This window comes from Nomascus leucogenys, chromosome 14, assembly GCF_006542625.1.
Source record: "Nomascus leucogenys isolate Asia chromosome 14, Asia_NLE_v1, whole genome shotgun sequence".
Classification (NCBI taxonomy): Eukaryota; Metazoa; Chordata; class Mammalia; order Primates; family Hylobatidae; genus Nomascus; species Nomascus leucogenys.
This window is the reverse complement of record NC_044394.1, coordinates 55911442-55938847: the sequence shown is the minus strand read 5'-3', so window position 1 is coordinate 55938847 and position 27406 is coordinate 55911442. Positions and strand designations below refer to the sequence as shown.

Below are 27406 nucleotides of genomic sequence, written 5' to 3'. Positions count from 1 at the left end.
GTACCCATTCGCTGACAGTGTTTTTAAAACTCTCAAAAGCACCTCTTCATTTGTGGTAACGATAGCTGCCAAGAACCGAAAGAACCATCTCTGAATCTACTTCCAATGATCGCCTTCTATTCCACCAAAACTAATCTCACGCGACCCAGATGGGACTCGAACCCACAATCCCCAGCTCCGGAGGCTGATGCCTTATCCATTAGGCCACTGGGTCACCACAGGATCCGGGTTCTCACACCCTCTCCTTACGCGATGCCATCATCACGCTCTCGCCCCCGCGCATCGCGGTCTCGCGCCGAGCGGCAAATGATTTGGCAGCCGCCCCCTGCGGCGGCGGCGCGCGCCTGCGCTTTTCTGCGTCGCCGTCCTTGTCGGCCGCCTGGACCTCCCGCGCGCCTGCGCCGTGGGCCCGGAGCGGCCGCGAGGGCTCTGGAGCGCCTGCGCGTGACCTTCCGAGCCCTCCTGCCGGGTAACTGCATGATGTCCACGCCGCCGGGTTTGGGTGCTATCCTTACTGTCGGGTTCTTCAAGAGTTCTTAACTCTAGTTGTCCACTGTGCTCATCTGGGGAACTTTAAACAAGGTTCCAGTGCCTGCCCCATCCCATTCTAGTTCAGTTGACTTGGGCGGACCTGGGCGCTTTCATTTTACAAAGTTCCCCGGGACCCTATGCAGGGCAGGCGGCGTTGGGAGCCACTGCAGATCGCGAAATCCTCCCGCAGCTTCCCTTTCCCGCCAACCTTCTTGTCCTTGTTTTCTCTTTCTTTCCCGCGTTTATTCAGCAGAGATTAATGTGATAACCTGTTATGTGCTGGGAACTGTTGGGCTCCTGGGTGAACAGGCTTTTCCACCCCATGAGAACTTCAAATCTGACCTCTGTCCCTACTGCCATTCACCTTAAGCCGTTTTCCTCCCCCTGACTCTTCTTTCCCTCTGGAGTAAAGGGAAAATGAACATAACAAGGTCCCTAAGTGCAAAATAGTACGGGTTTGGCTCCCCCCCTCCCCCAACCAACATCCTGAAGTTAAGTTTTGAGTAAAGATTTGGAGACTTTCTGGTGCCATGCGCACTATCTGTATGCTTGTTGCATGTAAAGATGCTGCATTTGTGATTTTTACAAATACACAATTTCGTTTTCTTCTTAGACACGTAACACTTGTTCTTCACAAGTCTGTATAAAATATGGCTAAGCTGGCTGGGCGTGGTGGCTCTATGCCTGTAATCCCAGCACTTTGGGAGGCCGAGGCTGGCGGATCACTTGAGGTCAGGAGTTGGAGACCAGCCTGGCCAACATGGTGAAACACCGTCTCTACTAAAAATACAAAAAAAATTAGCCGGGCGTTTGGTGGCGTGCGCCTGTAATTCCAGCTGCCAGGGAAGCTGAGGCAGGAGAATCACTTGAACCCGGGAGGTGGAGGTTGCTGTAAACCGAGATTGTGCCACTGCACTCCAGCCTGGGCGACAGAGCAAGACGGTCTCAAAAAAAAAAAAAAAAAAAAGGGTAAGCCAAGTAAAGAATATCGAAATTGGGCCGGGCTCGGTGGCTCACGCCTGTAATCTCACCATTTTGGGATGCCGAAGTGGGCGGTTCACTTTAGGTCAGAAGTTCGAGACCAGCCTGGCCAACAAGGTGAAACCTAATCTCTACTAAAAATGCAGAAATTACAGGGCGTGGTGGCGAGCGCCTGTAGTCCCAGATGCTTCGGAGAATCGCTTGAACCGGGGAGGCGGAGGCTTCAGTGAGCCAAGATCTCGCCACTGCACTGCAGCCTGGGTGGTAGAGCAAGACTCTGTTTCAAAAAACAAAACAAAACAAAAACAAAACAAAAAAAGGGCCGTGCGCGGTGACTCACGCCTGTAAGCCCAGCACTTTGGGAAGCCGAGGCGGGCGGATTACGAGGTCAAGAGTTCGAGACCAGCCCGGCCAACATGGTAAAACCCCGTCTCTACCAAGAATACAAAAATTAGCCGGCCGTGGTGGCGCGTGCCTGTAATCCCAGGTACTGGGGAGGCTGAGGCAGGAGAATCGCTTGAACCTGGGAGGCAGAGGTTGCAGCAAGGCGAGATTGCACCACTGCACTCCAGCCTGGGCGATAGAGCAAGACTCCGTCTAGGCGGAAAAAAAAAAAAAAAAAAAAGAAAATCGAAATTCTGTAAGTCGGAGTTAACCCCTCCTACAAAATGTATTAACATTTTGGTGCATATCTTTCTAATCTAGTCTGTGATATGTCACTTAACTCTTTTGTTACCCTTGGCCTGTGAACTCTGAGGCATTCAGGAAATGCTTTTCATGAAAACAGGTTATTTATTGCGTTGACATTTGCACCGATGATGCAGAAGCAATAGCGGGTGAAATAGCAAATTTAAGGCATTTGAACTAAACTAATAAGGGTCATGTTCTTTACCTTCGTCGACTGTCAGAGGAAAAAAGCCAGGTTTACTGAAGCATATCCTTGGTGACGCTGTAAGAATAATTAAGTGTATTAAGTTTCAACGCTTGAGTGCACAGCTTTTTAATATTTTCTTTGACAATGGGAAGTATGAACAAATCACCTCTACGCATACCAAAATGCAAAGGTTTTTGCTTGAGTAAAGCACTTGTGGGATGTTGGAGTTGCACTCTGAACTAGCTGCTTTTCAATCGTATCGAATTTTCATTGAAGGAACAACTGACCGACAAACTAGATTCAGAGTTGGGCATTTTGCAGATATTTTTTAGAAAATGAACAAAGTGAGCATGTCGCTTCAAGGAAAACAATTTACACTGTTTGTGGCTGATGAAATAACTTACACTTTTTTTTTTGAAATAACTTACACTTTAAAGGGAAGGCCAGGCGCGGTGGCTCAGGTCTGTAATCCCAGCACGTTGGGAGGCTGAGGAGGGTGGATCACAAGGTCAAGAGATCAAGACCATCCTGGCCAACATGGTGAAACCCCATCTCTACTAAAAACAAAAAAATTAGCGGGGCGTGGTGGCACGTGCCTGTAGCCCCAGCTACACTGGAGGCTGAGGCAGGAGAACCGCTTGAACCTGGGAGGCGGGGGTTGCAATGAGCCTAGATAGCGCCAGTGCACTCCAGCCTGGCGACAGAGCGAGACTCCGGCTCAAAAAAAAAAAAAGCAAAAAACTGTCAAGGGAACATTTAAAAGCCCTAAACCTTGTATCCACCACTGTAAGCTTGATAGCTTTCAAATACTTAAAGACATTTCTGTTTAATGAGTGCAATGTTTTGATGCTGTACAATTCAATGTGTCAACACTTGGAAGATCTGCATACCTCATAGTCTAGTATGATTCAAATGACCAATGCATAATGTTGGATATTCCTGCATGGGTAAAGGTAAAATATGCATCCAAGTGGAGTACAGACTAATGAGCAACCACCGCACCGCCAGACTAATGGATTTTAATGTAACAGAATACAGAAAGTTTGGCGATATGCTCTAGTTTTCACATTGCAGCATGTTTTCTTAATTAATTGACTTTATTATTTTTTGGCAGTTTTTTTTTTTTTTTTTTTTGAGACAGAGTCTCGCTGTCGCCCAGGCTGGAGTGCAGTGGCGCGATCTCGGCTCACCGCAGGCTCCGCCCTGTGGGGTTCACGCCATTCTCCTGCCTCAGCCTCCCGAGTAGCTGGGACTACAGGCGCCCGCCACCTCGCCCGGCTAATTTTTTGTATTTTTAGTAGAGACGGGGTTTCACTGTGTTAGCCAGGATGGTCTCGATCTCCTGACCTCGTGATCCACCCGCCTCGGCCTCCCAAAGTGCTGGGATTACGGGCGTGAGCCACCGTGCCCGGCCATTTTTTAGCAGTTTTAGGTTTGTAGAAATATTGAGTGGAAAGTACAGAGGGTACCTGTACATTTCTTCACTTTCCCTCACCAATTTCCCATTATTAACAGCTTGCATTAGTATGGTATATTTGTTACAATTGATAAACTAATACTGATACATTATAATTAACTTTATTAAAATATAATAATTAATATTAATAATATTTAATATTTAATAATATACATTATTAAAGTCCATAGTTGACACTATAGGGTTCACTCTTTGTATTGTGCATTCTATGGCTTTTGACGAAGGTATAATGTCAAATATCCACTGTTATAGTATCACACAGAATAATAGTTTCACTGCCTTTAAAATGCCTTATTCCACCTGTTCATTCTCCCCTTCCTCCCCAAAACCCTTTCCAACCACTAATCTTTTTTTTTTTTTTTTTTTGAAATGGAGTCTCACTCTGTCACCCTTGCTAGAGTGCAGTGGTGCAATCGCGGCTCACTGCAACCTCTGCCTTCCGGGTTCAAGTGATTCTCTTGCCTCAGCCTCCGAAGTAGCTGGGACTACAGGCACAAGCCACCACGGCCGGCTAATTTTTGTATTTTTTTAGTAGAGATGGGGTTTTACCATGTTGGACAGGCTGGTCTCGAACTCCTGACCTTGTGATCTGCCGGCCTTGGCCTCCCAAAGCGCTAGTATTACAGGTGTGAGCCACCACATCCGGCCCCAACCACTACTCTTTTTAGTCTCCATAGTTTTATCTTTTCTAGAATGTCATTTACTGTAGTTGGAATCATACAACTACAGTAGTGTAGCCTTTTCAGACTGGCTTCCTTCATTTGGCAATATGCATTTAAGGTTTCTGCATGTTTTTCTCATGGATTGATAGCTCAATTTTTGCTTGCTTGTTTGTTTCTTTGTGAGTTTGTTTTTGAGATGGAGTCTTGCTGTGTCATCCAGGCTGGAGTGCAGTGGCACGATCTTGGCTCACTGCAACCTCCACCTTCTGGGTTCAAGCAATTCTCTCTCCTGCCTCAGACTCCTGAGTAGCAGGGACTATAGGTGTGTGCCACCATGCCTGGCTAAATTTTTTTTTTTTTTGAGATGGAGTCTCACTCTGTCACCCAAGCTGGAGTGCAGTGGCTATGAGCTCGGCTCACTGCAACCTCCACTCCTGGGTTCAAGCAATTCTCCTGTCTCAACCTCTGGAGTAGCTGGGATTACAGGCACATGCCACCGCACCCGGCTAATTTTTGTATTTTTAGTAGAGATGGGGTTTCTCCATGTTGGCCAGGCTGGTCTCAAACTCCTGACCTCAGGTGATCCACCCACCTCGGCCTCCCAAAGTGCTGGGATTACAGGTGTGAGCCACCGCACCCGGCCTGTATTTTGTATTTTCAGTAGAGACAGGGTTTCACTGTTTTGGCCAGGCTGGTCTCAAACTCAAACTCCTTACCTCAAGTGATCTATCTGCCTCAGCCTCCCAAAGTGCTGGGATTACAGGTGTGAGCTACCATGCCCAGTCTGCTTGTTTTTTTGAGACTGGTTCTCATTCTGTTTCCCAGGCTGGAGTGCAGTGATGCAATCACGTCTTACTGCAGCCTCTAACTCCCAGGCTCAAATGATCCTTCTGCCTCAGCCTCCCAAGTAGCTGGGATGACAGGCGTGCACCACCATGCCTGGCTAATTTTTATATTTTTTGTAGAGACCAGGTTTCACCATGTTGCCCAGGCTGGTCTCAAACTCCTGGACTCAAGCAATCTGCCTACCTCAGCCTCCCAGACTGCTGGGATTCTAGGCATGAGCCACCCTGCCCAGGCTTCTTTTCTTTTCTTTTCTTTTTATTTATTTATTTTTTGAGACAGTCTTGCTCTATTATCCAGGCAGGAGTGCAGTGGCTCAATCTCAGCTCACTGCAACTTCTGCTTCCCAAGTTCAAGTGAGTCTCCTGCCTCAGCCTCCCTAGTAGCTGGGATTGCAGGTTCATGCCACCACATCTGGCTAATTTTTGTATTTTTTTGTAGAGACGGGGTTTCACTGGGCTGGTCCTAAACTCCTGACCTCAGGTGATCCGCCCGCCTCGGGCTCCCAAAGTGCTGGTATTACAGGCATGAGCCAGCGTGCCTGGCCCAGCCTTCTTTTTTATCATTGAATAATACTCCATTGTATGTTTGTATACCAAGGTAGGAGGATCGCTTGAGCCCAGGAGTTTCGAGACTAGCGTGGGCAAAATGACAAGACTCCCATCTCTACAAAAAATAAAAAAATATATTAGCTGGACATGATGGTGCATTCCTGTACACAGCTACCTGGGAGATTGAGGCAGAGGATCACTGGGAGCCCAGGAGTTTGAGGTTGTTAGCAGTGATCACACCACTGCACTCCAGTCTGGGCAACAAAGCAAGATCCTGCCTCAAAAAAAAAAAAAAAAAAAAGAAAAAAGAAAAAAAATCTGAAAAAGAAATTCCATTATATGGATGTACCACAGTTTGTTTATCCATTCACCTATGGAAGCACATCTTGGTTGGTTCAAATTTTGGCAGTTATGAATAAAGCTGCTATAAACAGTTGTGTGCAGGTGGAGGTTTTTGTGTAGACGTACGTTTTCAACTCACTGGGATAAATACCATGGATTGTGATTGCTGGATGGTATGGTAAGACTGTGTTTACCTTTGTAAGAAACTGTCAAACTATCTTTTGAAGTTGGTGTACCATTTTGCATTCCCACTAGCAATGAATGAGAGTTCCTCTTGTTCCACATCCTCACCAGAATTTGGTGTTGTCAGTGTTTTGCATTTTAGCCGTTACAATAGATGTGTGGCGGTATCTCATTATTTTGATTTGCAATTCCATAATTGCGCTGTGAGGTGAGTTTCTTGGTTGGAGCAGTGTTGTCTCTCTGGGAATCCATGACAGCATAAAAGACTTGCAGAAAGTGAAAGGAGGGGCCGGCCGCGGTGGCTCATGTCTGTAATCCCACCACTTTGGGAGGCCGAGGCGGGCGGATCATGAGATCAGGAGTTCAAGACCAGGCTGTTCAACATGGTGGCCCCGTTTCTACTAAAGATACAAAAATTTAGCTGGGCGTAGTGGCACGCAACTGTAATCCCAGCAACTTGGGAGGCTGGGGCAGGAGAATCGCTCGAACCTGGAAGGCGCAGGTTGCAGTGAGCCGAGATCATGCCACTGTACCCCAGCCTGGGCGACAGGGCAAGACTCCATCTCAAAAAAAAAGAAAGTGAATGGATGGTGGTGCTGGTAGCAGAGTGACACATTGGAAAGTAAATATGGCCCAATCCAGATAAAATGTCTCTTCCTCCTGATCTATTATGGAAAGGGTCCAATGTTATTGTCATGATCACCAGGTAATTGAATGGTCCCTTCAGGGTGTGAAGTCAACATCAGGGCTGGTTGGGCCCCCAGCAGGAATGGTAGCCAGACCAGACTCAGTAGTAGGAAGTGAATGATACTGAGCGTATGCATAGCCTCTGTCTCTGCTGCCTTGGCCATGTGGTTAATGATCCCATTAAGCAAGCACTAGCCTGGCAGGGGAAGGAGGATGATGGACATCTACAGAGCAGGCCATCATGGCCACCTGAATATTAATAGCCTATTCCACAGTGGAGGCCTTTGGGTGAACATCTGTATAACTCAAATCCACACCTTCTAAGTTCATTCCAAAAGATCCATACATCTACCCCTTCTCCAAACCACCTTTGTTGTCAATCCTATCTTCCTCTCACAAATTCCTGACTGTATTGTTTATGACTCTTTTGGTTGCAAGAGGCAGAAGACCCAATCCTAAGTGGGCTTATGAGTAAAGGAATTTGCCACCTCAAATAAGAAGGCTGGGCGCAGTGGCTCATGCATGTAATCCCTGCACTTTGGTAGGCTGAGGTAGGAGGATCACTTGAAGCCAGGGGTTTGTGTGACCAACAGAGGGAGACCCCCTTTTTCTACAAAAAAAAAAAAAAATTAATTATACAGATGTGGTGGTGTGCACCTGTAGTATCAGGTACTTGGGATGCTGCAGCAGGACAATTGCTTGAACGCAGGAGTTTGGGGCTGCAGTGAGCTATGATTGAGCCACTGCACTCCAGCCTGGGTGACTGAGCAAGACCCTGTCTCTAAAAAAAAAAAATAATAACAAAAGTCCAGACTGGGCGCAGTGGGTCGTGCCTAGTAATCCCAGTGCTTTGGGAGGCCAAGGCCGGTGGGTCACCTGAGGTCAGGAGTTCAAGACCAGCCTGGCCAACTCCAGTAGAGATGGCAAAACTCTGTCTCTACTAAAAATACAAAAATTAGCTAGGCATGGTGGCAGGTGCCTGTAATCCCAGCTACTCGGGAGGCTGAGGCAGGAAAATCGCTTGAACCCAGGAAGTGGCGGTTGCAATGAGTCAAGATCACGCCACTGCACTCCAGCCTGGGGCGATGGAGTAAAACTCTGTCTCAAAAAAAAAAAAAAAAAAAATGTCCAGAGATAGGTCTGCTTTCAGATGTGTCTCGATTAGGGGTTTAAAAGAAATCAGCCAGGCGCGGTGGCTCATGGCTGTAATCCCAGCCCTTTGGGAGGCCAAGGTGGGCAGATCACAAGATCAGGAGATCACGACCATCCTGGCTAACAGTGAAACCCTGTCTCTACTAAAAATACAAAAAAAAAAAAAAAAAAAAAAAAAAAAAAATTAGCCAGGCATGGTGGCGGGTGCCTGTAATCCCAGCTACTCGGGAGGCTGAGGCAGGAGAATAGCGTGAACCTGGGAGACGGATCTTGCAGTGAGCCGAGATCGTGCCACTGCACTCCAGCCTGGGCAACAGAGTGAGACTCCATCTCAAAAATAAATAAATAAATAAATTAATTAATTAATTAAATAAATCAGAATCTGGTGTCTCTCTTGAACCTGTTCTACTGTGTTCTGTTGTCACTCTATTTTCAGACAGGCTCCAGGCTCTTTCCTTACAGTGGTAAAATATTTACAACAGCTCCAGACTTTACATCCATTATCGTAATTCCAAGTGTAGAGGAAGTACATCTCACCCCTATTAGTCAAAGTCCCAGGCCTGATTCTTACCGGTCCCTATTGAGTCATATGCTCTCCATGAAACCATCCCTGTGACCTAGGGGAAGGGTTTCCTCCTTGGCGTATGCCAGTTAGAGTCCACCCAGGGTATGAAGTCAACCTCATCCAACCACATGGACTGGTGTGGGTGAGCTCTGGTTCCTGCAGGAAAGTTAGGAATTACTCTTTTAATAGAAGTGTGCATATCTGCTGGGCAACATAAACAAAATTAATGACCCTTATACCAACCAGCCAGCCAAACTGGTTTTCACTGTTTGGGAATCAGTGTGGATCTCACCTCGGGATATCTGCCCTTTCAGAAAAATGTGTACCAGCTGCATGCTTCAAGGTTCTACCCACTAGGGAGTTTGACTACTTACTTTCCTTCAGAGCTGTGTGTTAGTCCATTTTGTATTGTTATAAAGGAATACCTGAGGCTAGGTAATTTATATTTTTTTAAAAAGGGGAGGTTTAGTGGCTTACGGTTCTGCAGGCTGTACAAGAGGTATGGTGCCAGTATCTGTTTCTGGTGAGGGCTTCAGGAAGCTTCGAGATGGAGTCTCACTCTGTCACCCAGGCTAGAGTGCAATGGCATGATTTCGGCTCACTGCAACCTCTCCCTCCCTGGTTCAAGCGATTCTCCTGCCTCAGCCTCCTGGGTAGCTGGGCTTACAATCATACGCCACCATTCCCAGCTAATTTTTGTATTTTTAGTAGAGGTGGGGTTTCACCGCGTTGGCCAGGCTGGTCTCTAACTCCCTATCTCAAGTGATCCACCCACCTTGGCCTCCCAAAGTGCTGATTAACAGGCATGAATCACTATGCCTGGCCCAGGCTCTTTTTAACAGTCAGACTTCAGCCAGGCACAGTGGCTCACACCTGTGAGCACTCTGGGAGGCCGAGGTGGGGAGATTGCTTGAGCCCAAGAGTTTGAGACTAGCCTGGGCAACATAGTGAGATCCCATCTCCATTTTAGAAAGAAAAAGAGTCAGATCTCACAGTAACCGACAGTCAGAACTCCCTTGTTACCATGGGGAGGGCACCAAGCCATTAGTAAGAGATCTGTCTCATGACCCAAACGCCTCCCACTAGGCCCCACCTCCAGTACTGGGAGTCAAATTTCAACATGAGATTTGGAGGAAACAAATAGGCGAACTATATTAGGTTGCCTACATGTGAGGCCATCGGTCAGGAGCAATCCACTTCAGCTAATGTCAACATAGGATGCAGAGCGCCTAGCTTGACCTTCATCTTGCTGGTCATTGATTGTCCCATGAGGCCACAGATGTAATCTGCTGGCAGGAGTCAGCAGCTGGGAACATAAGTCACTTGTTCATGCAGTTTTCTTCTACCTTCTGGGTCCTCTTGGTCCAGGTCCCTCCCATCCCACTTGTACTTCGTTATGGAGTGCTGCTGTGCCCACCCAACTTCGTGGGATCAGATAACCCCCAATTCATCATGAGTAGCTCACGTTACATTGGTTTTATTTTGTTTGTTTTTGAGACAGGGTCTTGATCTGTTACCCAGGCTATGGCGCAGTGGCATGATCACATGGTTCACTGCAACCTCGACCTCCTGGGCTCAGGTGATTCTCCCACTTTAGCCTCATGAGTGGCTGGGACTACAGACACGTGCCACCACCAGGGCTGGCTACACACCAAGCCTGGATAGTTTTTTTTTTTTTTTTTTTTTTTTGAGACAGGGTCTTGTTCTGTCACCCAGGCTGGAGTGTGGTGGTGTGATCTCTGCTCACTGCAACCTCCACCTCCTGGGTTCAAGCAATTGTCCCGTCTCAGCCTCTTGAGTAGCTGGGGCTACAGGTGCATGCCACCACATCCAGCTATGTTTTGTAGAGATGGGATTTTGCAATGTTGCCCAGGCTGGTCTCGAACTCTTGGGCTCAAGCAATCCACCCCTCTCGGCCTCCCAAAGTACTGGGATTACAGGCGTGAGCCACCCCACCTGGCAGCTTACATTTTTATTTGGAGTTCAGTAGGTGATCAAGAGCTCTTTCTCAAAACGAGGATAGTTCCTTACTGAAGAGTCTCCATATGTGGCACTAATCTCTGCAGTTTCCCCAAGGATGCAGTTTTGCTTCTGAGTTACTGTTTTTGTGGGGAAGGGAGCACCAATGGCTTTCATTTAGCCAAGCCTGCCACAATAGCCCTGATGCAGAGGGTAAGAAAGCCAGCTCAAGAGATCTGCCTACCCCAGCCTCCCAAAGCATGGTGGTGTATGCCTGTAGTCCCCGCTACTTGGGAGGCTGAGGTGGGAGGATGGCTTGAGCCTGGGAGGTGGAGGCTGCAGTGAGCCGAGATCGTGCCATTGCACTCCAGCCTGGGCAACAGGGCAAGACTCCATCTAAAAAAAAAAAAAAGAAGAGACACCAGAGAGCTTTCACTCTCCCTCCTGTGTGCTAAAATGAAGAGATCGTGCTAGCACACAATTAGGCGATGATCATCCGGATGCCACAGAGGGGGGCCCTTCCTGGAAACTGACCACTCTGGCACCCTTATTTCAGATTTCGTGATCCAGAAATGTGAGAAAAATAAATGTTTGTTATTTAAGCCTCCCAGCCTGTAGTACTTTGTTATGGTAACCTAAGCAGACTATGCTAGTGGACTAATACATCAGCTAAAACTTGGTCGTAAATGATAGGAATTTTTTTTTTTTTTTTTTTTTTTGAGATGGCGTCTTGCATTGTCGCCTGGGCTGCAGTGCAGTGGCGCCATCTCAGCTTACTGCAACCTCTACCTCCCAGGTTTTTTTTTTTTTTTTTTTTTTTTTTTTTTTTGAGACAGAGTCTTGCTGTCGCCCAGGTTGGAGTGCAGTGGCGCGATCTCGGCTCACTGCAGGCTCCGCCCCCCGGGGTTCACGCCATTCTCCTGCCTCAGCCTCCCGAGTAGCTGGGACTACAGGCGCCCGCCACCTCGCCCGGCTAATTTTTTGTATTTTTAGTAGAGATGGGGTTTCACCGTGTTAGCCAGGATGGTCTCGATCTCCTGACCTCGTGATCCGCCCGCCTCGACCTCCCAAAGTGCTGGGATTACAGGCGTGAGCCACCGCGCCCGGCCTACCTCCCAGGTTTAAGTGATGCTTGTATCTTAGCCTCCTGAGTAGCTAGGACCACAGGTGTGTGCTACCACACCTGCCTTTTGTATTTTTAGTAGAGACAGGGTTTTGCCATGTTGGACGGGCTAGTCTTTTTTTTTTTTTGAAATGGAGTTTCGCTCTTGTTGTCTAGGCTGGAGTGCAATGGTGTGATCTTGGCACACTGCAACCTCTGCCTCCCAGATTCAAGCAATTCTCCTGCCTCAGCCTCCCAAGTAGCTGGGGTTACAGGTGCTTGCCACCATGCCCAGCTAATTTTTTGTATTTTTTAGTAGAGACAGGGTTTCCCTATGTTGGCCAGGCTGGTCTTGAACTCCTGACCTCAGGTGATCTGCCCACCTCGGCCTCCCAAAGTGCTCGATTACAGGTGTGAGCCACTGTGCCCGACTGTATCATATCTTTCAAAGGCAATTTTGGGCATTATACTTCTGTTTCAGGTTGTTTTTAGGTGCAAGTACAGAATAGTGGTTCAGAACACAGATCCTGGAACCAACTGCTTACTGCTTATGGCTGAATCCTGTCTTTGCCATTTACTGGCTGTGTGACCCTGGACGAGTTACATAAACACTTGTGATTCAGTGCTCTCTTTTGTGAAATAGAGCAAATAACAGCACTACCTCACAGTTGTGAAGATCAAGTGTATTAATATATGGCAAACACTCAGAACACTTCTGGGCACATAGTAGTCAGTATTTTCAAGCAAAAGAAGCTCAACTTGGCTTGGTATGGTGGCACAGGCCTATAATTCCAGCACTTTGGGAGGCCGAGGTGGGTGGATTGCTTGAGCTCAGGACTTCGAGACCAGCTTGGGCAAAATAGTGAAACCCTGTCTTTACAAAAAATACAAAAATTAGCTGGACATGGTGGTGTGTACCTGTAGTCCCAGCTATTTGGGAGGCTGAGGTGGGAGGATGGCTTCAGCCCAGGAGGCAGAGGTCGCAGTGACCTGAGATCGTGCCACTCCACTCCAGCCTGGGCGACAGAGCCAGAACCTGTCTCAAAGAAAAGAAAAAAAAAAAAAAACAGAAGAAACTCAACTTGACAATACAAAAGAAATGTGTATCGGATCTCATAACTGCAAACCTTCAGAGATCGAGCAGGTCAGACCTCTCAAGGTTTCCATAGTTTTCTTATTCAGATTTCTAGGACTCACATCCCTCAGTTCAGAAAAACAGAGGCTGCTTTCCTACCTCCAACCAGTAAACAAAAGGCACAGGCTGTCCAACTGGATGAATTTAGGTCATGTGCCTGCCCCTGAACCATTCTCAGTAGCTGAGAGAATGCCCCACAGTGATTGGTTTAGGGGTGAATTCCTTCCACATTCTTGCATTTAGGGGGATGGGATTATGCTGATTAAGAGTAGGTACAACGCTTTATGAACTCTGGCTGCTATACGATGAATGAGGCTGGCATTAATGCCTGCAAGAATGGATAAAGTTGCTGTTTGAATTTATTTATAGTAAGAAATAAACCATGAAAACTTTTCTAAAATGTAATCTTTTAGAACACAAAAAAATTGCAGAAACAAAAATGGCCCATAATCCTGATGCTCTGTTGACCATCTTTGTTTTGTTTGTTCATTTGGGCATATGGCAAAAAATGCAAAATTCAGAAATGTGTAATGAGCATAGCATGTTACTGGAACAATTGAAAAAACTTGAACACAGACTACATACTAAACAACAGCATGAAATTTCAGTTTTTCTGAATTTGATGATTGCAGTGTGGTTATATAAGAGAATGTCTTTTCTTAGGACAGACACCGTGAAACAGGAAAAAGGACATGATTCTGAAACTTACTCTTAAATGTTTCAAAAAGTAACATTAAAATCACACATATGTACACGTGTGCATATGTATAGATATATATGTATAGAGAAAGCAATAGCAAATGTGGCAAAATATTAAGATTTGGCAAATCTGGGTAAGGATTTGCAATTCCGCTGCATTTGAAATTATTTAAAAATAAAAAACTTGAGTTTTTGGAGAAACAGGCGTAAGAAACCTTTTGTTACCATATTTGCGGCTTCTATACAGTCTTTTATGACGCAATTAAAAAAAAAAGTAAACTAAAAAATGTAACACAAATCTTCCCTCCCATAGTGGCCAGAAACCCCCGCCGAGTACTTTGGGTGTCATAATAGGAAAAAAATGCAAAGCAATGTTTTTCTATAAAGATTACTTATTTACTAATTAGAATTTTTTTATTTTCATGAAGATCAACAACAAAGTTTTTTTTTTAAATAATGACTTTGAGAATCATTTTGTGGTATTCGTTTAAGGCTGTCGCCCAGTAAAACGCCCAGGGACCATGCACGCTTCAACCCTATGGAAACACGAACGGCCCAGGGAACCGCCCCTTCGCGCTGCTTGACGGGATCTGGAGTCATCCCTCTCCGCCCCGCCAGGCGCTCAGAGACCGCCCAGCCGCTCCCTCACCGCCCGACCGCTCCCTCATCTCGCGATGCCATCCTCCTTTCCCCACCCACCCCCCCGCCACTCGCCCCCAAGCCCTATGACTCCCTCCCCTCCCAACGTGTTTTTCAAATCCACCAATGGGCACAGAGCTTAGGCTCGAACCAGCCAATCGGAATGCGGAGTCACCGGGAAATTTAAATCGCGCCGGCCGGCTGCACGAGCCACACGGTCTTTGAGCTGAGTCGAGGTGGACGGTTTGAGTGCAGTCGACCCACAGCCGCTGATCCCCCCCGCATCGCCTCCCGTGGAAGCCCAGGCCCGCTTCGCAGGTACAGACTCAGACGGCGGCCCGGCCCGGCCCGAGCGCTAACGGCTTGCCCGCGGGCGGCGTTCGCCTTTTGGGTGGGGGGAGGGAGGCCCCGGGTCCACGCGGAGCCTGGCTCTGCCTCCCGCGTTGACTAGGCCTCGGGGGCGACGTTCATTGACCAGGCGGCTGAGTTTCGCGGGGTCTGCGGGTTTAGGGCGCCGACGCTCTGCAAACAGCAGCGGAGGCCTTAACGCGTCGCGGCCGGGAGAATCGGAGCGAGCCAGGCCTGAGGGCTAACGTCCCGGGAGGGCTCGTGGCGGCCCTGGCCTCGCCTCCCCCTTTCTCGTTGCATCTTCCCCGGCGTAGGGGCAGGGGCTGGGGGTGGGAGTTCGGAGCACCGTCTCTGACAACTAGGCCCCGGGGTGGCTGTGCCACCAAGTCGTAGGCGAGCGTAATGAAAGCAAAGATAGCAAATTGTAAGGAGGGCTTTGACTTTTGTCATCTTCTGAATGACGCATAGCTGATGTCATCCTAATTAAGTGCATTCCCTCCTAGTCTCTGGAAATGCAAATCAAACATGCGAGATGCGGCACTGCATTTTTAATGTTGACCATAATGTAATGATGAAGCAAATTTTTATTTAATTTTCGAGTCTGCACCTATTTTGGCCAAGTAAAGACAGTAAAATAGGGAGAGCCTCCTGAGGATCTGAATTTATTGCCCTGGCGCATAATTTTTAGCTGTAAGTTAACTTGGTTCCCCTACTTTGTCTTGAATTAACTATTAGGGACTCTGGAGTATTGAACCAGGCTGTCAGAAACGGTGGACACATTGGCTAGTCCAAATCGAAATACGCTGTAAGCTTAAAGTACACAAAAGATTTCAAAGATGGAGTATGGAAAAAGAATGTAAAAGATGTCAGTTATTTTATATATTGATAACATGTTGAAATATATTTGGATATGTTGGGTTAAGTAAAATACATTATTAAAATTAGTTTCACTTGTTTCTTTTCGCCTTTTTAAAAATATGGCTACTAGGAAGTTTCAATTTATATAGCTTGCATTCTATTTCTGATGGACAGCCCTCTCCAGGAAGTCTCAGCCCTTCAGAGGGAAGGGGGACAGTTCCCCTTTGGGTAAAGCTATTTCATAGTGCTGAAAACATGATGATCCCCTCTCTAGTATACAGGTGTGTAGATGCTTGATAATTCAATTCTTATTTGGTACTATTATTGACAAAGGAAAATGATAAAGGAAATATTTCTCTCTTCCCCCATCTTTTAGCTTTCTCCCTTTGTCTCATAACCATGTCCACCAATGAGAATGCTAATACACCAGCTGCCCGTCTTCACAGATTCAAGAACAAGGGAAAAGACAGTACAGTGAGTACCTTCTGTTGCTTTCCTGTGGTGGTATTTAAATGGGAAGACATTTGGAAAGGGGTGAAAACTTAGGGATTTTTTAAAAAATGCCCTCACTTAGCAACAAAAACTGGTGTGATAGGTGAAACGGCATGTTATCTTTTCTCAAGGAAATGAGGCGTCGCAGAATAGAGGTCAATGTGGAGCTGAGGAAAGCTAAGAAGGATGACCAGATGCTGAAGAGGAGAAATGTAAGCTCATTTCCTGATGATGCTACTTCTCCGCTGCAGGAAAACCGCAACAACCAGGTAAAAAATGTATTTTAGTTTATGAGTTACGTGAAATCCAGAAAATCAGTAGGGACTTTTCTTAGAAATTCAAGTAAACTTAACATTTCTAGTCTTACGGTTTTAACTATCTGTGAAGATCTTTTTCTCTGTTCGCAATTAGCAATTGTCTTCTTTCCTGCCTTCTATAATCCACTGAAGCTGATTTAGGGTTTTCCTTTAGCTCTGACCTTCCTTCAGACTTCCTTGCATTTCTAGGTACTAGCAGGGTACCTTGACCTGACCAGTGTGTCCAGAGCCAACCAGTTTCTGGTTTATCTCTTTTTTTTTTCCCCCGAGATGGAGTCTTGCTCTGTTGCTCAGGCTGGAGTGCAGTGGCACAATCTCAGCTCACTGCAACCTCCGCCTCATGGGTTCAAGCAATTCTCCTGCCACAGCCTCCTGAGTAGCTGGGATTACGGGCACGCATCACCACGCTTGGCTAGTTTTTGTATTTTTTTGTTTTTGTTTTTTTGAGACAGAGTTTTGCTCTGTCGCCCAGGCTAGCGTGCAGTGGGGCGATGTCTGCTCACTGCAAGCTCCATCTCCCGGGTTCACACCATTCTTCTGCCTCAGCCTCCTAAGTAGCTGGGACTACAGGTGCCTGCACCCCGTCCGGCTAATTTTTTTGTATTTTTAGTAGAGACGGGGTTTCAACATGTTAGCCAGGATGGTCTCGATTTCCTGACCTCGTGGTCCACCCGCCTCGGCCTCCCAAAGTGCTGAGATTACAGGCGTGAGCCACTGCCCGGCCTGTTTTTGTATTTTTAGTAGTGGTGGGGTTTCACCATGTTGGCCAGGCTAGTCTTGAACTCACGACCTCGTGATATGCCTGCCTTGGCCTCCAAAAGTGCTGGGAACCAGGCCTTTCCCGTTTTTGGTTTATTTCTGCCTTTTTTGGTATTCTCTGGTTTTTTTTTTGTACTTGTCACCAGCTTTGTTCAGGACTTCTGAAATATTTACAGTAGCCTCCTAATTTATCATATCCTTCTTTGTGCCATATACTATTTTTCTGAAATTTTTCCTAAAGTACTGCTTTAGACATGTGTTTTCTCTCCTTAAAATCCATACTCCAAATTGCTTGAACCTGGGAGGCGGAGGTTGCAGTGAGCCAAGATCGTGCCATTGCACTCCAGCCTGGGCAACAAGAGGGAAACTCCGTCTCAAGGAAAAAAAAAAAAAAATAAATCCATACTCCACCTGGGCATGGTGGTTCATGCCTGTAATTCCAACACTTTGGGAAGCTGAAATGGGAGGATCACTGGAGGCCAGGAGTTTGAGCCCAGTCTAGGCAACATAGCAAGACCTTGTCTCTATAAAAAGTAAAGTTAGCTGGACGGAGTGGCACCGGCCTTTAGTCCTAGGTATTCAGGGGGCTGAGACAGAAGAATCACTTGAGCCCAGGATTTTGAGGCTGCAGTGAGCTGTGATTGCACCACTGCACTCCATGCTGGGTGACAGTGAGACCCTGTCTCTAAAAAATCCCTACTCTATGAAGGCCTTCCATAAAGTAGACTTAACTTAGATTTTCAAATTTATTTTTCATCTGGGCCCTTTCCTACATCTTTTTCTCACAATATGCTTCCTTTTTTTTTGTTTTGAGACAAAGCCTGCTTTGTTGCCCAGGCTGGAGTGCAAGGTGCCATCTTGGCTCACCATAACATTCACTTCCTGCGTTCAAGCGATACTTGTGCCTCAGCCTCTGGAGTAGTTGGGATTACAGGCACATGCCACCATGCCCAGCTAATTTTTGTTTTTTTTTTTTTAGTAGAGATGGGGTTTTGCCATGTTGGTCAGGCTGGTCTTCGAACTCCTGACCTCAGGTGATCTGCCTGCCTTGGACTTCCAAAGTTCTGGGATTATAGGTGTGAGCCACCGCGCCCAGCCACGTGATGCTTCCTTTAGCACTCCACGTTTATCTTTTTTTTTTTTTTTTCATTGAATACTACCTATGTTCTATTTCTAGGGTACTAATACTTAAAGCTCATCTTCTCCTTATAGCACTCCTTAGCCTAGTAGGAAAGACACTCCTTTCTCAGGATTCTCTAGTGCCCTGATTCTGCACCCAAAATGGGGAGTAAATGCTGTGTAACCCATTTATTTACCACTTGTTTTATGCTGTTCGTCTCCTTGTCACATTTTCTCTGTTAGGTGTCAAGCTCCTGGAGAGACAGGGATACTGGCTTTTTGAATTATGGGTAGCATTGGTTCTCAAACCTCCTTTCTACTATGATTCACAACATAAAACATTTTTTTTTTGTGGGGGTGGAGAAACGGGTCTTGATCTGTTGCCCAGGCTGGAGTGCAGTGGTGCGATCTCGGCTGACTGCAGCCTCCATCTCCTGGGTTCAAGTGACTCTCCTGCCTCAGCCTCCCAAGTAGCTGGGATCATAGGGGATCACCACCACGTCCAGCTAATTTTTGCATTTTTAGTAGACATGGGGATTCACTATGTTTCCCAGTCTGGTCTTGAACTCCTGACCTCAGTGGATCCACCTGCCTTGGCCTCCCAAAGTGCTGAGATTACAGGCGTGAGCCACTTTGCCCAGCCAAACGCAAAACATTTATATTTGCAGCAACACTTAACCATGGAAATACATAGATTATAAAATTAGATACGAAAATCCTCGGCCGGACATGGTGGCTCACGCCCGTAATCCCAGCACTTTGGGAGGCCGAGGCAGGTGGATCACCTGTGATCGGGAGTTTGAGACCAGCCTGACCAACATGGAGAAACTCCATCTCTACTAAAAATACAAAATTAGCTGGGCATCGTGGCGCATACCTGTAATCCCAGCTACTCAGGAGGCTGAGGCAGGAGAATCGCTTGAACCCGGGAGGCAGAGGTGGTGATGAGCCAAGATCATGCCACTGCACTCCAGCCTGGGGATCGAGTGAAACCGTCTCAAAAAAAAAAAGAAAAAATCCTCAGAATGTTGCCTATGACTTCATGTCTTTCTCCCTCAAAGTATATCAGAATGCAAGTGATTGAGACTAACGTAGAAATAATCTTCAGTCTGCTCTGATTCTTGAGACAAGGACTTGTATGGCGACAGGCAAACACCACCACGCCTGGATAATTTTTTTTTTTTTTTAATTTTTTGTTGGGAGGTCTCACTGTGTTGCTCACGCTGGTCTCACCTGAGCTCAAGCCATCCTCCCTCCTGAGCCTCCCAAAGTGCTAGGCTTACAGGTGTGAGCCACCGTGCCTCTCCTTCTCGTTCGTTTTTTAAAATTCTTCAAAGCTGCCTTTTTTAGCGACAAAACACTTGGATACTCCATAACTTCAGACTCCAGTGAGTCATGACACCAAGTTTGGAAACTGTTCTACATATAAAATAATGAATATTTAACAGGCAAAATTAAATGTAGGGCTAAATATTTAGTAGCTGGCTATAAGCCTAACGATGTTTACACTTGCCTTCACAAGTAAGTGTGGATTTTATTGTTTGTATTTAATCTTAATGATAATGTGCAAAGTTTCACTTTTCTTCTAGGGCACTGTAAATTGGTCTGTTGATGACATTGTCAAAGGCATAAATAGCAGCAATGTGGAAAATCAGCTCCAAGCTACTCAAGCTGCCAGGTAAGTCTTGTCTGTGATAGCGAGGGTAGCCTAAGAAATTTGTGTTTTTAGATTTTTTTTGGGGGGTGGGGTGGGGGCAGGAAGGGACAGACAGATAGTGCAAGGAAAGATTAGGCCAGCCAGCCATAAGCCAAATAGTATTTTTTATTTATTAATTTTATTTCTCTTTTTGTTCCCCTTTAGGAAACTACTTTCCAGAGAAAAACAGCCCCCGATAGACAACATAATCCGGGCTGGTTTGATTCCGAAATTTGTGTCCTTCTTGGGCAGAACTGATTGTAGTCCCATTCAGTTTGAATCTGCTTGGGCACTCACTAACATTGCTTCTGGGACATCAGAACAAACCAAGGCTGTGGTAGATGGAGGTGCCATCCCAGCATTCATTTCTCTGTTGGCATCTCCCCATGCTCACATCAGTGAACAAGCTGTCTGGGCTCTAGGAAACATTGCAGGTACTTGGACTTGAAGTTCTTTTGACTGAATGTATCTAAGCGTAATGAGTTGGAAGAAAGGCCTTGTTATAAGTAATAGCAACTTTGTCAAGTTTTGAGCTTGCTTTCAAGCCCTTACTAGGAATGAAAGTGTCGTCTTTACAAAGGCAGCAGAGGGGCATCTAAGTAAGTTTGGGAGTTTTTGCTGGTGCATTCAGTCACTGAACATTGATGGTGTTGGACAAGGTAATAAAATTAATCTTGCCTTTTTTTTCAGGTGATGGCTCAGTGTTCCGAGACTTGGTTATTAAGTACGGTGCAGTTGACCCACTGTTGGCCCTCCTTGCAGTTCCTGATATGTCATCTTTAGCAGTAAGTTACTAACATGAGTAAAGTTACTCACTTCTTCATTCTAATTTCCCCCATCTTCTCAAAACACAGAACCTCTCATTGCGTATTTTTTCCCCCAGTGTGGCTACTTACGTAATCTTACCTGGACACTTTCAAATCTTTGCCGCAACAAGAATCCTGTACCCCCGATAGATGCTGTTGAGCAGATTCTTCCTACCTTAGTTCGGCTCCTGCATCATGATGATCCAGAAGTATTAGCAGATACCTGCTGGGCTATTTCCTACCTTACTGATGGTCCAAATGAACGAATTGACATGGTCGTGAAAACAGGAGTTGTGCCCCAACTTGTGAAGCTTCTAGGAGCTTCTGAATTGCCAATTGTGGTAAGTTATTTACTTGTAGATTAAGACCTAAGTAGGCCGGGCGCAGTGGCTCACGCCTGTAATCCCACACTTTGGGAGGCCGAGGCGGGCGGATCACGAGGTCAGGAGATCGAGACCATCCTGGCTAATACAGTGAAACCCCGTCTCTACTAAAAATACAAAAAATTAGCCGGGCGAGATGGCGGGCGCCTGTAGTCCCAGTTACCCAGGAGGCTGAGGCAGGAGAATGGCGTGAACCTGGGGGGCGGAGCCTGCAGTGAGCCAAGATGGCGCCACTGCACTCCAGCCTGGGCGATAGCGAGACTCTGTCTCAAAAAAAAAAAAAAGACCTAAGTATAAGAAGCATGATCAGGGCTGGGCACGGTGACTCACGCCTGTATAATCCCAGCACTTTGGGAGGCCGAGGCGGGTGGATCACCTGAGTTCAGGAGTTCGAGACCAGGCTGGCCAACATGGTGAAAGCCCATCTCTACTAAAAATACAAAGAAATTATCTGGATGTGGTGGCACGCGTCTGTAATGCCAACTACTCGGGAGGCTAAGGCAGGAAAATTGCTTGAATCCGGGAGGCAGAGGCTGCAGTGAGCGGAGATCGTGCCATTGCACTCCAGCCTGGGTGACAAGAGCAAGACTCCTGTCTCTCAAAAAAAAAAAAAAAGTATAATCAGTTGATAGTAATATTGAAATATTGCCTATTTCAGGCCATGATGGGCCTCTTGTTAAAACTTTTAGGGTACAGAATTTCTGAAGTGCTGGGAAAAAAATAACCAGCACCAACATTTTTTTTTTTTTTTCCAGACTCCTGCACTAAGAGCCATAGGGAATATTGTCACTGGTACAGATGAACAGACTCAGGTTGTGATTGATGCAGGAGCACTCGCTGTCTTTCCCAGCCTGCTCACCAACCCCAAAACTAACATTCAGAAGGAAGCTACGTGGACAATGTCAAACATCACAGCTGGCCGTCAGGACCAGATACAGCAAGTTGTGAATCATGGATTAGTCCCATTCCTTGTCAGTGTTCTCTCTAAGGTAATGAAGTCTTAGGATTTAATCAAGTCATTTTTAGTATTTATAGAAAGCTGTGCTTGATAAGCTTTTTCATGTGTAGGAATCATGGGTTCTACTAGGAGTCCTTTGCTGAAAAATACCCAGTAACCCCTTTCACTTAAGGTTGGATAGAATCTTGGTACTTTCAGTCATTGTTTTTGTGAAAAAGTACTCTTGGAATCTTATTCTTGCAATTTTCTGAAATAAAACCATTTCCTTATGTTTAATAGGCAGATTTTAAGACTCAAAAGGAAGCTGTATGGGCCGTGACCAACTATACCAGTGGTGGAACAGTTGAACAGATTGTGTACCTTGTTCATTGTGGCATAATAGAACCGTTGATGAACCTCTTAACTGCAAAAGATACCAAGATTATTCTGGTTATCCTGGATGCCATTTCAAATATCTTTCAGGTAAGTCCTATCAAGGTGGCTTTGTTTGAATTTGGACTTGATAATAATCAGTTTACTATTTAGACCTGGGGGAGGGCAGCTGTTGTAAGTTTACTCACTAGTAAGCCACAGAATCAGAAAGCATGTTTATGTGGGCCACACCTTTGATTAAAAATGTGGCAGGCATTATAAAAGATATAAAAGAGATGACAAGTGGATGATGTGACCTGAATCGAAGTCAGGCGCTTATGTGGACTCATCACACCTGTTTACTGGGTTGATTTAATTTCCCAATTTCATACCGAATTTTGGTGAAATTAAATTTGAATGACTTGGCCAGGCACTGTGGCTCATTCCTGTAATCACAGCACTTTGGAAGTCCGAGGTGGGTGGATCACCTGAGGTCGAGTTCGAGACCAGCCTGGCCAACATGGCGAAACCCTGTCTCTGCTAAAAATGCAAAAATTAGCCATGTGTGGTGGTGGGCGCCTATAATCCCAGCTACTCGGAAGGCTGAGGCAGGAGAATCGCTTGAACCCTGGGCGGGGGGCAGAGGTTGCAGTGAGCTGAGATCGTGTCACTTCACTCCAGCCTGGGTGGAAGAGTGAAACTGTCTCTGAAAAAAAAAAAAAATTGAACAACTTTCATTTTTCTTCTGGTTCTATCCCTAATTGATCCAAGCATACCGGCATATGGTACTTTGTCATAGTGATTGGTGGTAGGTAAGTCCTACTCATCGAGTTTGGATTATAGAGATTTTTTTTTTTTTTTTTTTTTTTTGAGAAGGAGTCTCGCTCTTTCACCCAGGCTGGAGTGCAGTGGCGCGATCTCGGCTCACTGCAGGCTCCGTCCCCCGGGGTTCACGCCATTCTCCTGCCTCAGCCTCCCGCGTAGCTGGGACTACAGGCACCCACCACCTCGCCCGACTAATTTTTTTGTATTTTTTAGCAGAGACGGGGTTTCACCATGTTACCCAGGATGGTCTAGATCTCCTGACCTCGTGATCCGCCCGCCTCGGCCTCCCAAAGTGCTGGGATTACCGGCGTGAGCCACCGCGCCCGGCCGGATTATAGAGATTTTTACATACAGAAGTTGAGCCTACAGGCTGGGCGCGGTAGCTCACACCTGTAATCCCAGCACTTTGGGTGGCCGAGGCGGGCAGATCCACGAGGTCAGGAGTTTTTTTTTTTTTTTTTTTTTTGAGACGGAGTCTCGCTCTGTTGCCCAGGCTGGAGTGCAGTGGCGCGATCTCGGCTCACTGCAAGCTCCGCCTCCTGGGTTCACGCCATTCTCCTGCCTCAGCCTCTCCAAGTAGCTGGGACTACAGGTGCCCGCCACCACGCCCGGCTAATTTTTTTTGTATTTTTAGTAGAGACGGGGTTTCACCGTGGTCTCGATCTCCTGACCTCGTGATCTGCCCGCCTCGGCCTCCCAAAGTGCTGGGATTACAAGCGTGAGCCACCGCGCCCGGCCAAGGTCAGGAGTTTGAGACCAGCCTGGCCAACGTAGTGAAAGCCTGTCTCTACTAACAATACAAAAAATTAGCCGGGCATGGTGGCGGGCGCCTGTAATTCCAGCTGCTCAGGAGGCTGAGGCAGGAGAACCGCTTGAACCCAGGAAGCGGAAGTTGCAGTGAGCCAAGTTGGTGTCATTGCACTCCAGCCTGGGCAATGAGAGTGAAACTGTCTTAAAAAAGTTGAGCCTTCAATAATGGATGCTGGCCTATCTGTTACTGTGTATAAATAATTTGTCAGTATGTGGCCAGTATTTATATTCCCCTCATCTAATCCCCTAAGTTACTTTAAAGCAAATCTGTTTTTTTATCTATAGATATTTATGTATCTCTTTAAAGTTGAAAATCTAAATAAAACTAATCTACATACCATTCCATATGTCCAGTAAATCCTTAATACCAACACACGTTGTTTGGGTACATTTAGTTTAGCACTCCATAGGCCATCTTTGCCCTTAGACACCCTGACTACACCTTGTGATGACCTAGGATGCTTTACAAGACAATACGCCCCTGTTCCCGTAGCAGACCAGTTGAACTGGAATGTAGTGTTGTTTTAAAAGTTGCCCACATGATTTTGATACATAGAAAAGGTTGAGAGCTACTGATTGTAAGATCTTTGGCTCCAGTTGAAGTAGTGCTAAAAGCAGATATAGATCCAATCACATTGAGTTTCAACAAAATATTAAATGGACATAAAACTATGATAGGCTTGATAAAGGAACTGTTAGGTGCTTATTTCTGCCTGATGTATCAATATTCAAATTATCGATGTTTTCTTCATTAAAATAAAACCAGAGTATACGCCAGTAAACTTGGAATTTTTTTTTTTTCAGGCTGCTGAGAAACTAGGTGAAACTGAGAAACTTAGTATAATGATTGAAGAATGTGGAGGCTTAGACAAAATTGAAGCTCTACAAAACCATGAAAATGAGTCCGTGTATAAGGCTTCATTAAGCTTAATTGAGAAGTATTTCTCTGTAGAGGTGAGTAATGGATGCTAATATTAATAACAACTTGGAAACATAAAGTCAAGGCCATGAGCCTTTTTTCCCCTTACACTTTTAAAAATAAGTCTCATATCTTTGTTAAATATTGTAAAATATCAGTGTGCATAGGACATAATGTACTTATTTGCCCCTCTAGTTTGGCTTGATGGTAATAAAATCTTTTTTTTTTTTTTTGAAATAGAGTCTCGCTCTGTCGCCCAGGCTGGAGTGCAGTGGCGCAATCTCGGCTCACTGCAAGCTCCGCCTCCCGAGTTCACGCCATTCTCCTGCCTCAGCCTCTCTGAGTAGCTGGGACTACAGGGGCCCGCCACCAGGCCCGGCTAATTTTTTTGTATTTTTAGTAGAGACGGGGTTTCACCGTGGTCTCGATCTCCTGACCTCGTGATCCGCCCGCCTCGGCCTCCCAAAGTGCTGGGATTACAAGCGTGAGCCACCGCGCCCGGCAATAAAATCTTTTTAAACTGAGATTTTAAAAGCCACCAGATTAGTTTCAAATGAACAGCCTTGAGAATCTTAGAATATCTTGAGAGTAAGTTAATGGGTGTCATTGTAGGAGGTGATAGAGAAGTAGGCCAAACCCACCACCATGCTCTGGGCCTAATACAGTCTTTTCCTATTGAAAAGTGACAGTTGGGGAAGAAAAAAATCTCAGCCTGTTACTGTTACTGTAGTAGCATTCAAGAATTGGCAAAGTTTCTGAGACTCTCCCTCCCCTATGTCAGATACTAGAATATCATACAGGATTAAAGGTGTAATATGCAGATCAAGACCTAGGGATTAAATACAGACTTCTAGGTAGGCTGCTGCTTGGAATACTTATATTATTTTTATGTTTATTTTTTAATATATTTCCAGGAAGAGGAAGATCAAAACGTTGTGCCAGAAACTACCTCTGAAGGCTACACCTTCCAAGTTCAGGATGGGGCTCCTGGGACCTTTAACTTTTAGATCATGTGGCTGAGACAAATTTGTTGTGTACTATGTTTGGTATTTTGTCTTATTGTTTCTCTACTAAGAACTTTTTTAAATGTGGTTTGTTACTGTAGCACTTTTTACACCGAAACTATACTTGAACAGTTCCAACTGTACATACTGTATGAAGTTTGTCCTCTGACTAGGTTTCTTATTTCTATGTGGAATTTCATATCTTGCAGCATCCTGTAAATAAACTAAAATTAAAATCCACCCTTTTCTTGACTTCACTGTGCCTATGTGTTGCTTTCTAATTTGGGGCCTTTAATGTTGCTAGTGAAAGGTAACCCATCCAAACTGATGGGATTAACCAGAGGTAGTCCTGGCTGCAGTTTTTACAGAAGAACCAATACAATTTTTTAGAAACCCTCGCTCAGCCAGTGTCTCCTTGTCTCCTTGGCCAGGGAGTTGGGCTAAACACCTTAAATTTAATCATAAATCTCTCTTGGAGCTACAAGTGGAATTCATTCCTCCCAAACTTCAAGGCCAAATGGGGTTCCAAGGTAAATCATGGCTGCACATGGGCCTCATCTGGGAAAGTGCCCAGTTCTGTTTCATTGATGAGGGGCGTGAGGGTCCACCTTGTCTTTTTTAAAAATGTAATTCCCATGGGCTCCTGTACAGTGTACGTTGATAGCCACTACTCTTTTTGAGATGGAGTCTCGCTCTGTTGCCCAGGTGAAACCCTGTCTCTACTAAAAATACAAAAAATTAGCTGGGATTACAGGCATGGTGGTGGGAACCTATAATCCCAGTTACTCAGGAAGCTGAGGCAGGAGAATCGCTTGAACTCGGCGGAGGTTGCAGTAAGCCGAGATTGCACCACTGCACTCCAACCTTGCTGATAAGAGCGAGACTGTCTCAAAAAAAAAACCACTTTGATAAATAATATATCTTTGCCTATAACTTTAATTTTTGTATTTGTTTTTGCTGTAAGCAAGGGAGGAAAGTTAATATTCCTAATACCATTTGGCAACTATAGTAAAAACTGCTAACACTTATTTTGCTTGTTGAAATAATCTTAAAAGAGTAACATTAAAAGATATCAGTGTTAAACATTTCACAAAGTATTCTTTCATTGCTATATTGCATTTTGGCTAAAAATAAGCTACTTCATCATCACCGAAGAAAAAACTTGGGATAATTTTCTTGTTACTGTAAATCCTCATTGTGAAGTAAGATTTTTATTTTAGCATTTGGCCTTTTTAATTGCATAACAGCAGTAAGAGCAAAGTCAGTTTTGTTCATACGAGCCATTGGAAACCTTGTCAGATACAGGACCCAAGTTTAGAAGGCCATTAAGGCCTGGCTGCCCCTTACCCCTCTCCACCCTTGCTGGAGCTTGCCAAAAC

At 45.7% G+C, this 27406-nt stretch overlaps 1 protein-coding gene and 1 non-coding gene across 4 annotated transcripts; one reads left to right on the top strand and one right to left on the bottom strand.

Moving 5' to 3' along the window:
* Positions 1-141: 141 nt before the first annotated feature.
* On the bottom strand, positions 142-214 carry TRNAR-CCG. Its single transcript has one exon. It is a non-coding gene; the product is annotated as a tRNA-Arg (tRNA).
* A 14277-nt stretch (positions 215-14491) lies between these two features.
* Positions 14492-26285, top strand: KPNA2 (karyopherin subunit alpha 2). 3 transcript variants are annotated; one of them, XM_030827046.1, is made up of 11 exons: positions 14492-14700; positions 15965-16062; positions 16212-16349; positions 19865-19953; positions 20137-20405; positions 20662-20756; positions 20855-21118; positions 21916-22149; positions 22398-22580; positions 24909-25058; positions 25938-26284. In XM_030827046.1, exons 2-11 carry the CDS (start codon positions 15988-15990, stop codon positions 26028-26030), a joined length of 1590 nt encoding a protein of 529 aa, XP_030682906.1. In that variant the 5' UTR covers positions 14492-14700; positions 15965-15987; the 3' UTR covers positions 26031-26284. The 3 variants fall into 3 exon arrangements, with proteins under 3 accessions (XP_030682906.1, XP_030682907.1, XP_030682908.1); XM_030827047.1 differs by lacking the exon at positions 14492-14700 and adding an exon at positions 14825-15420 and having other exon boundaries at positions 25938-26285; XM_030827048.1 differs by lacking the exon at positions 14492-14700 and adding an exon at positions 15786-15869.
* The last annotated feature ends 1121 nt before the right edge of the window (positions 26286-27406 follow it).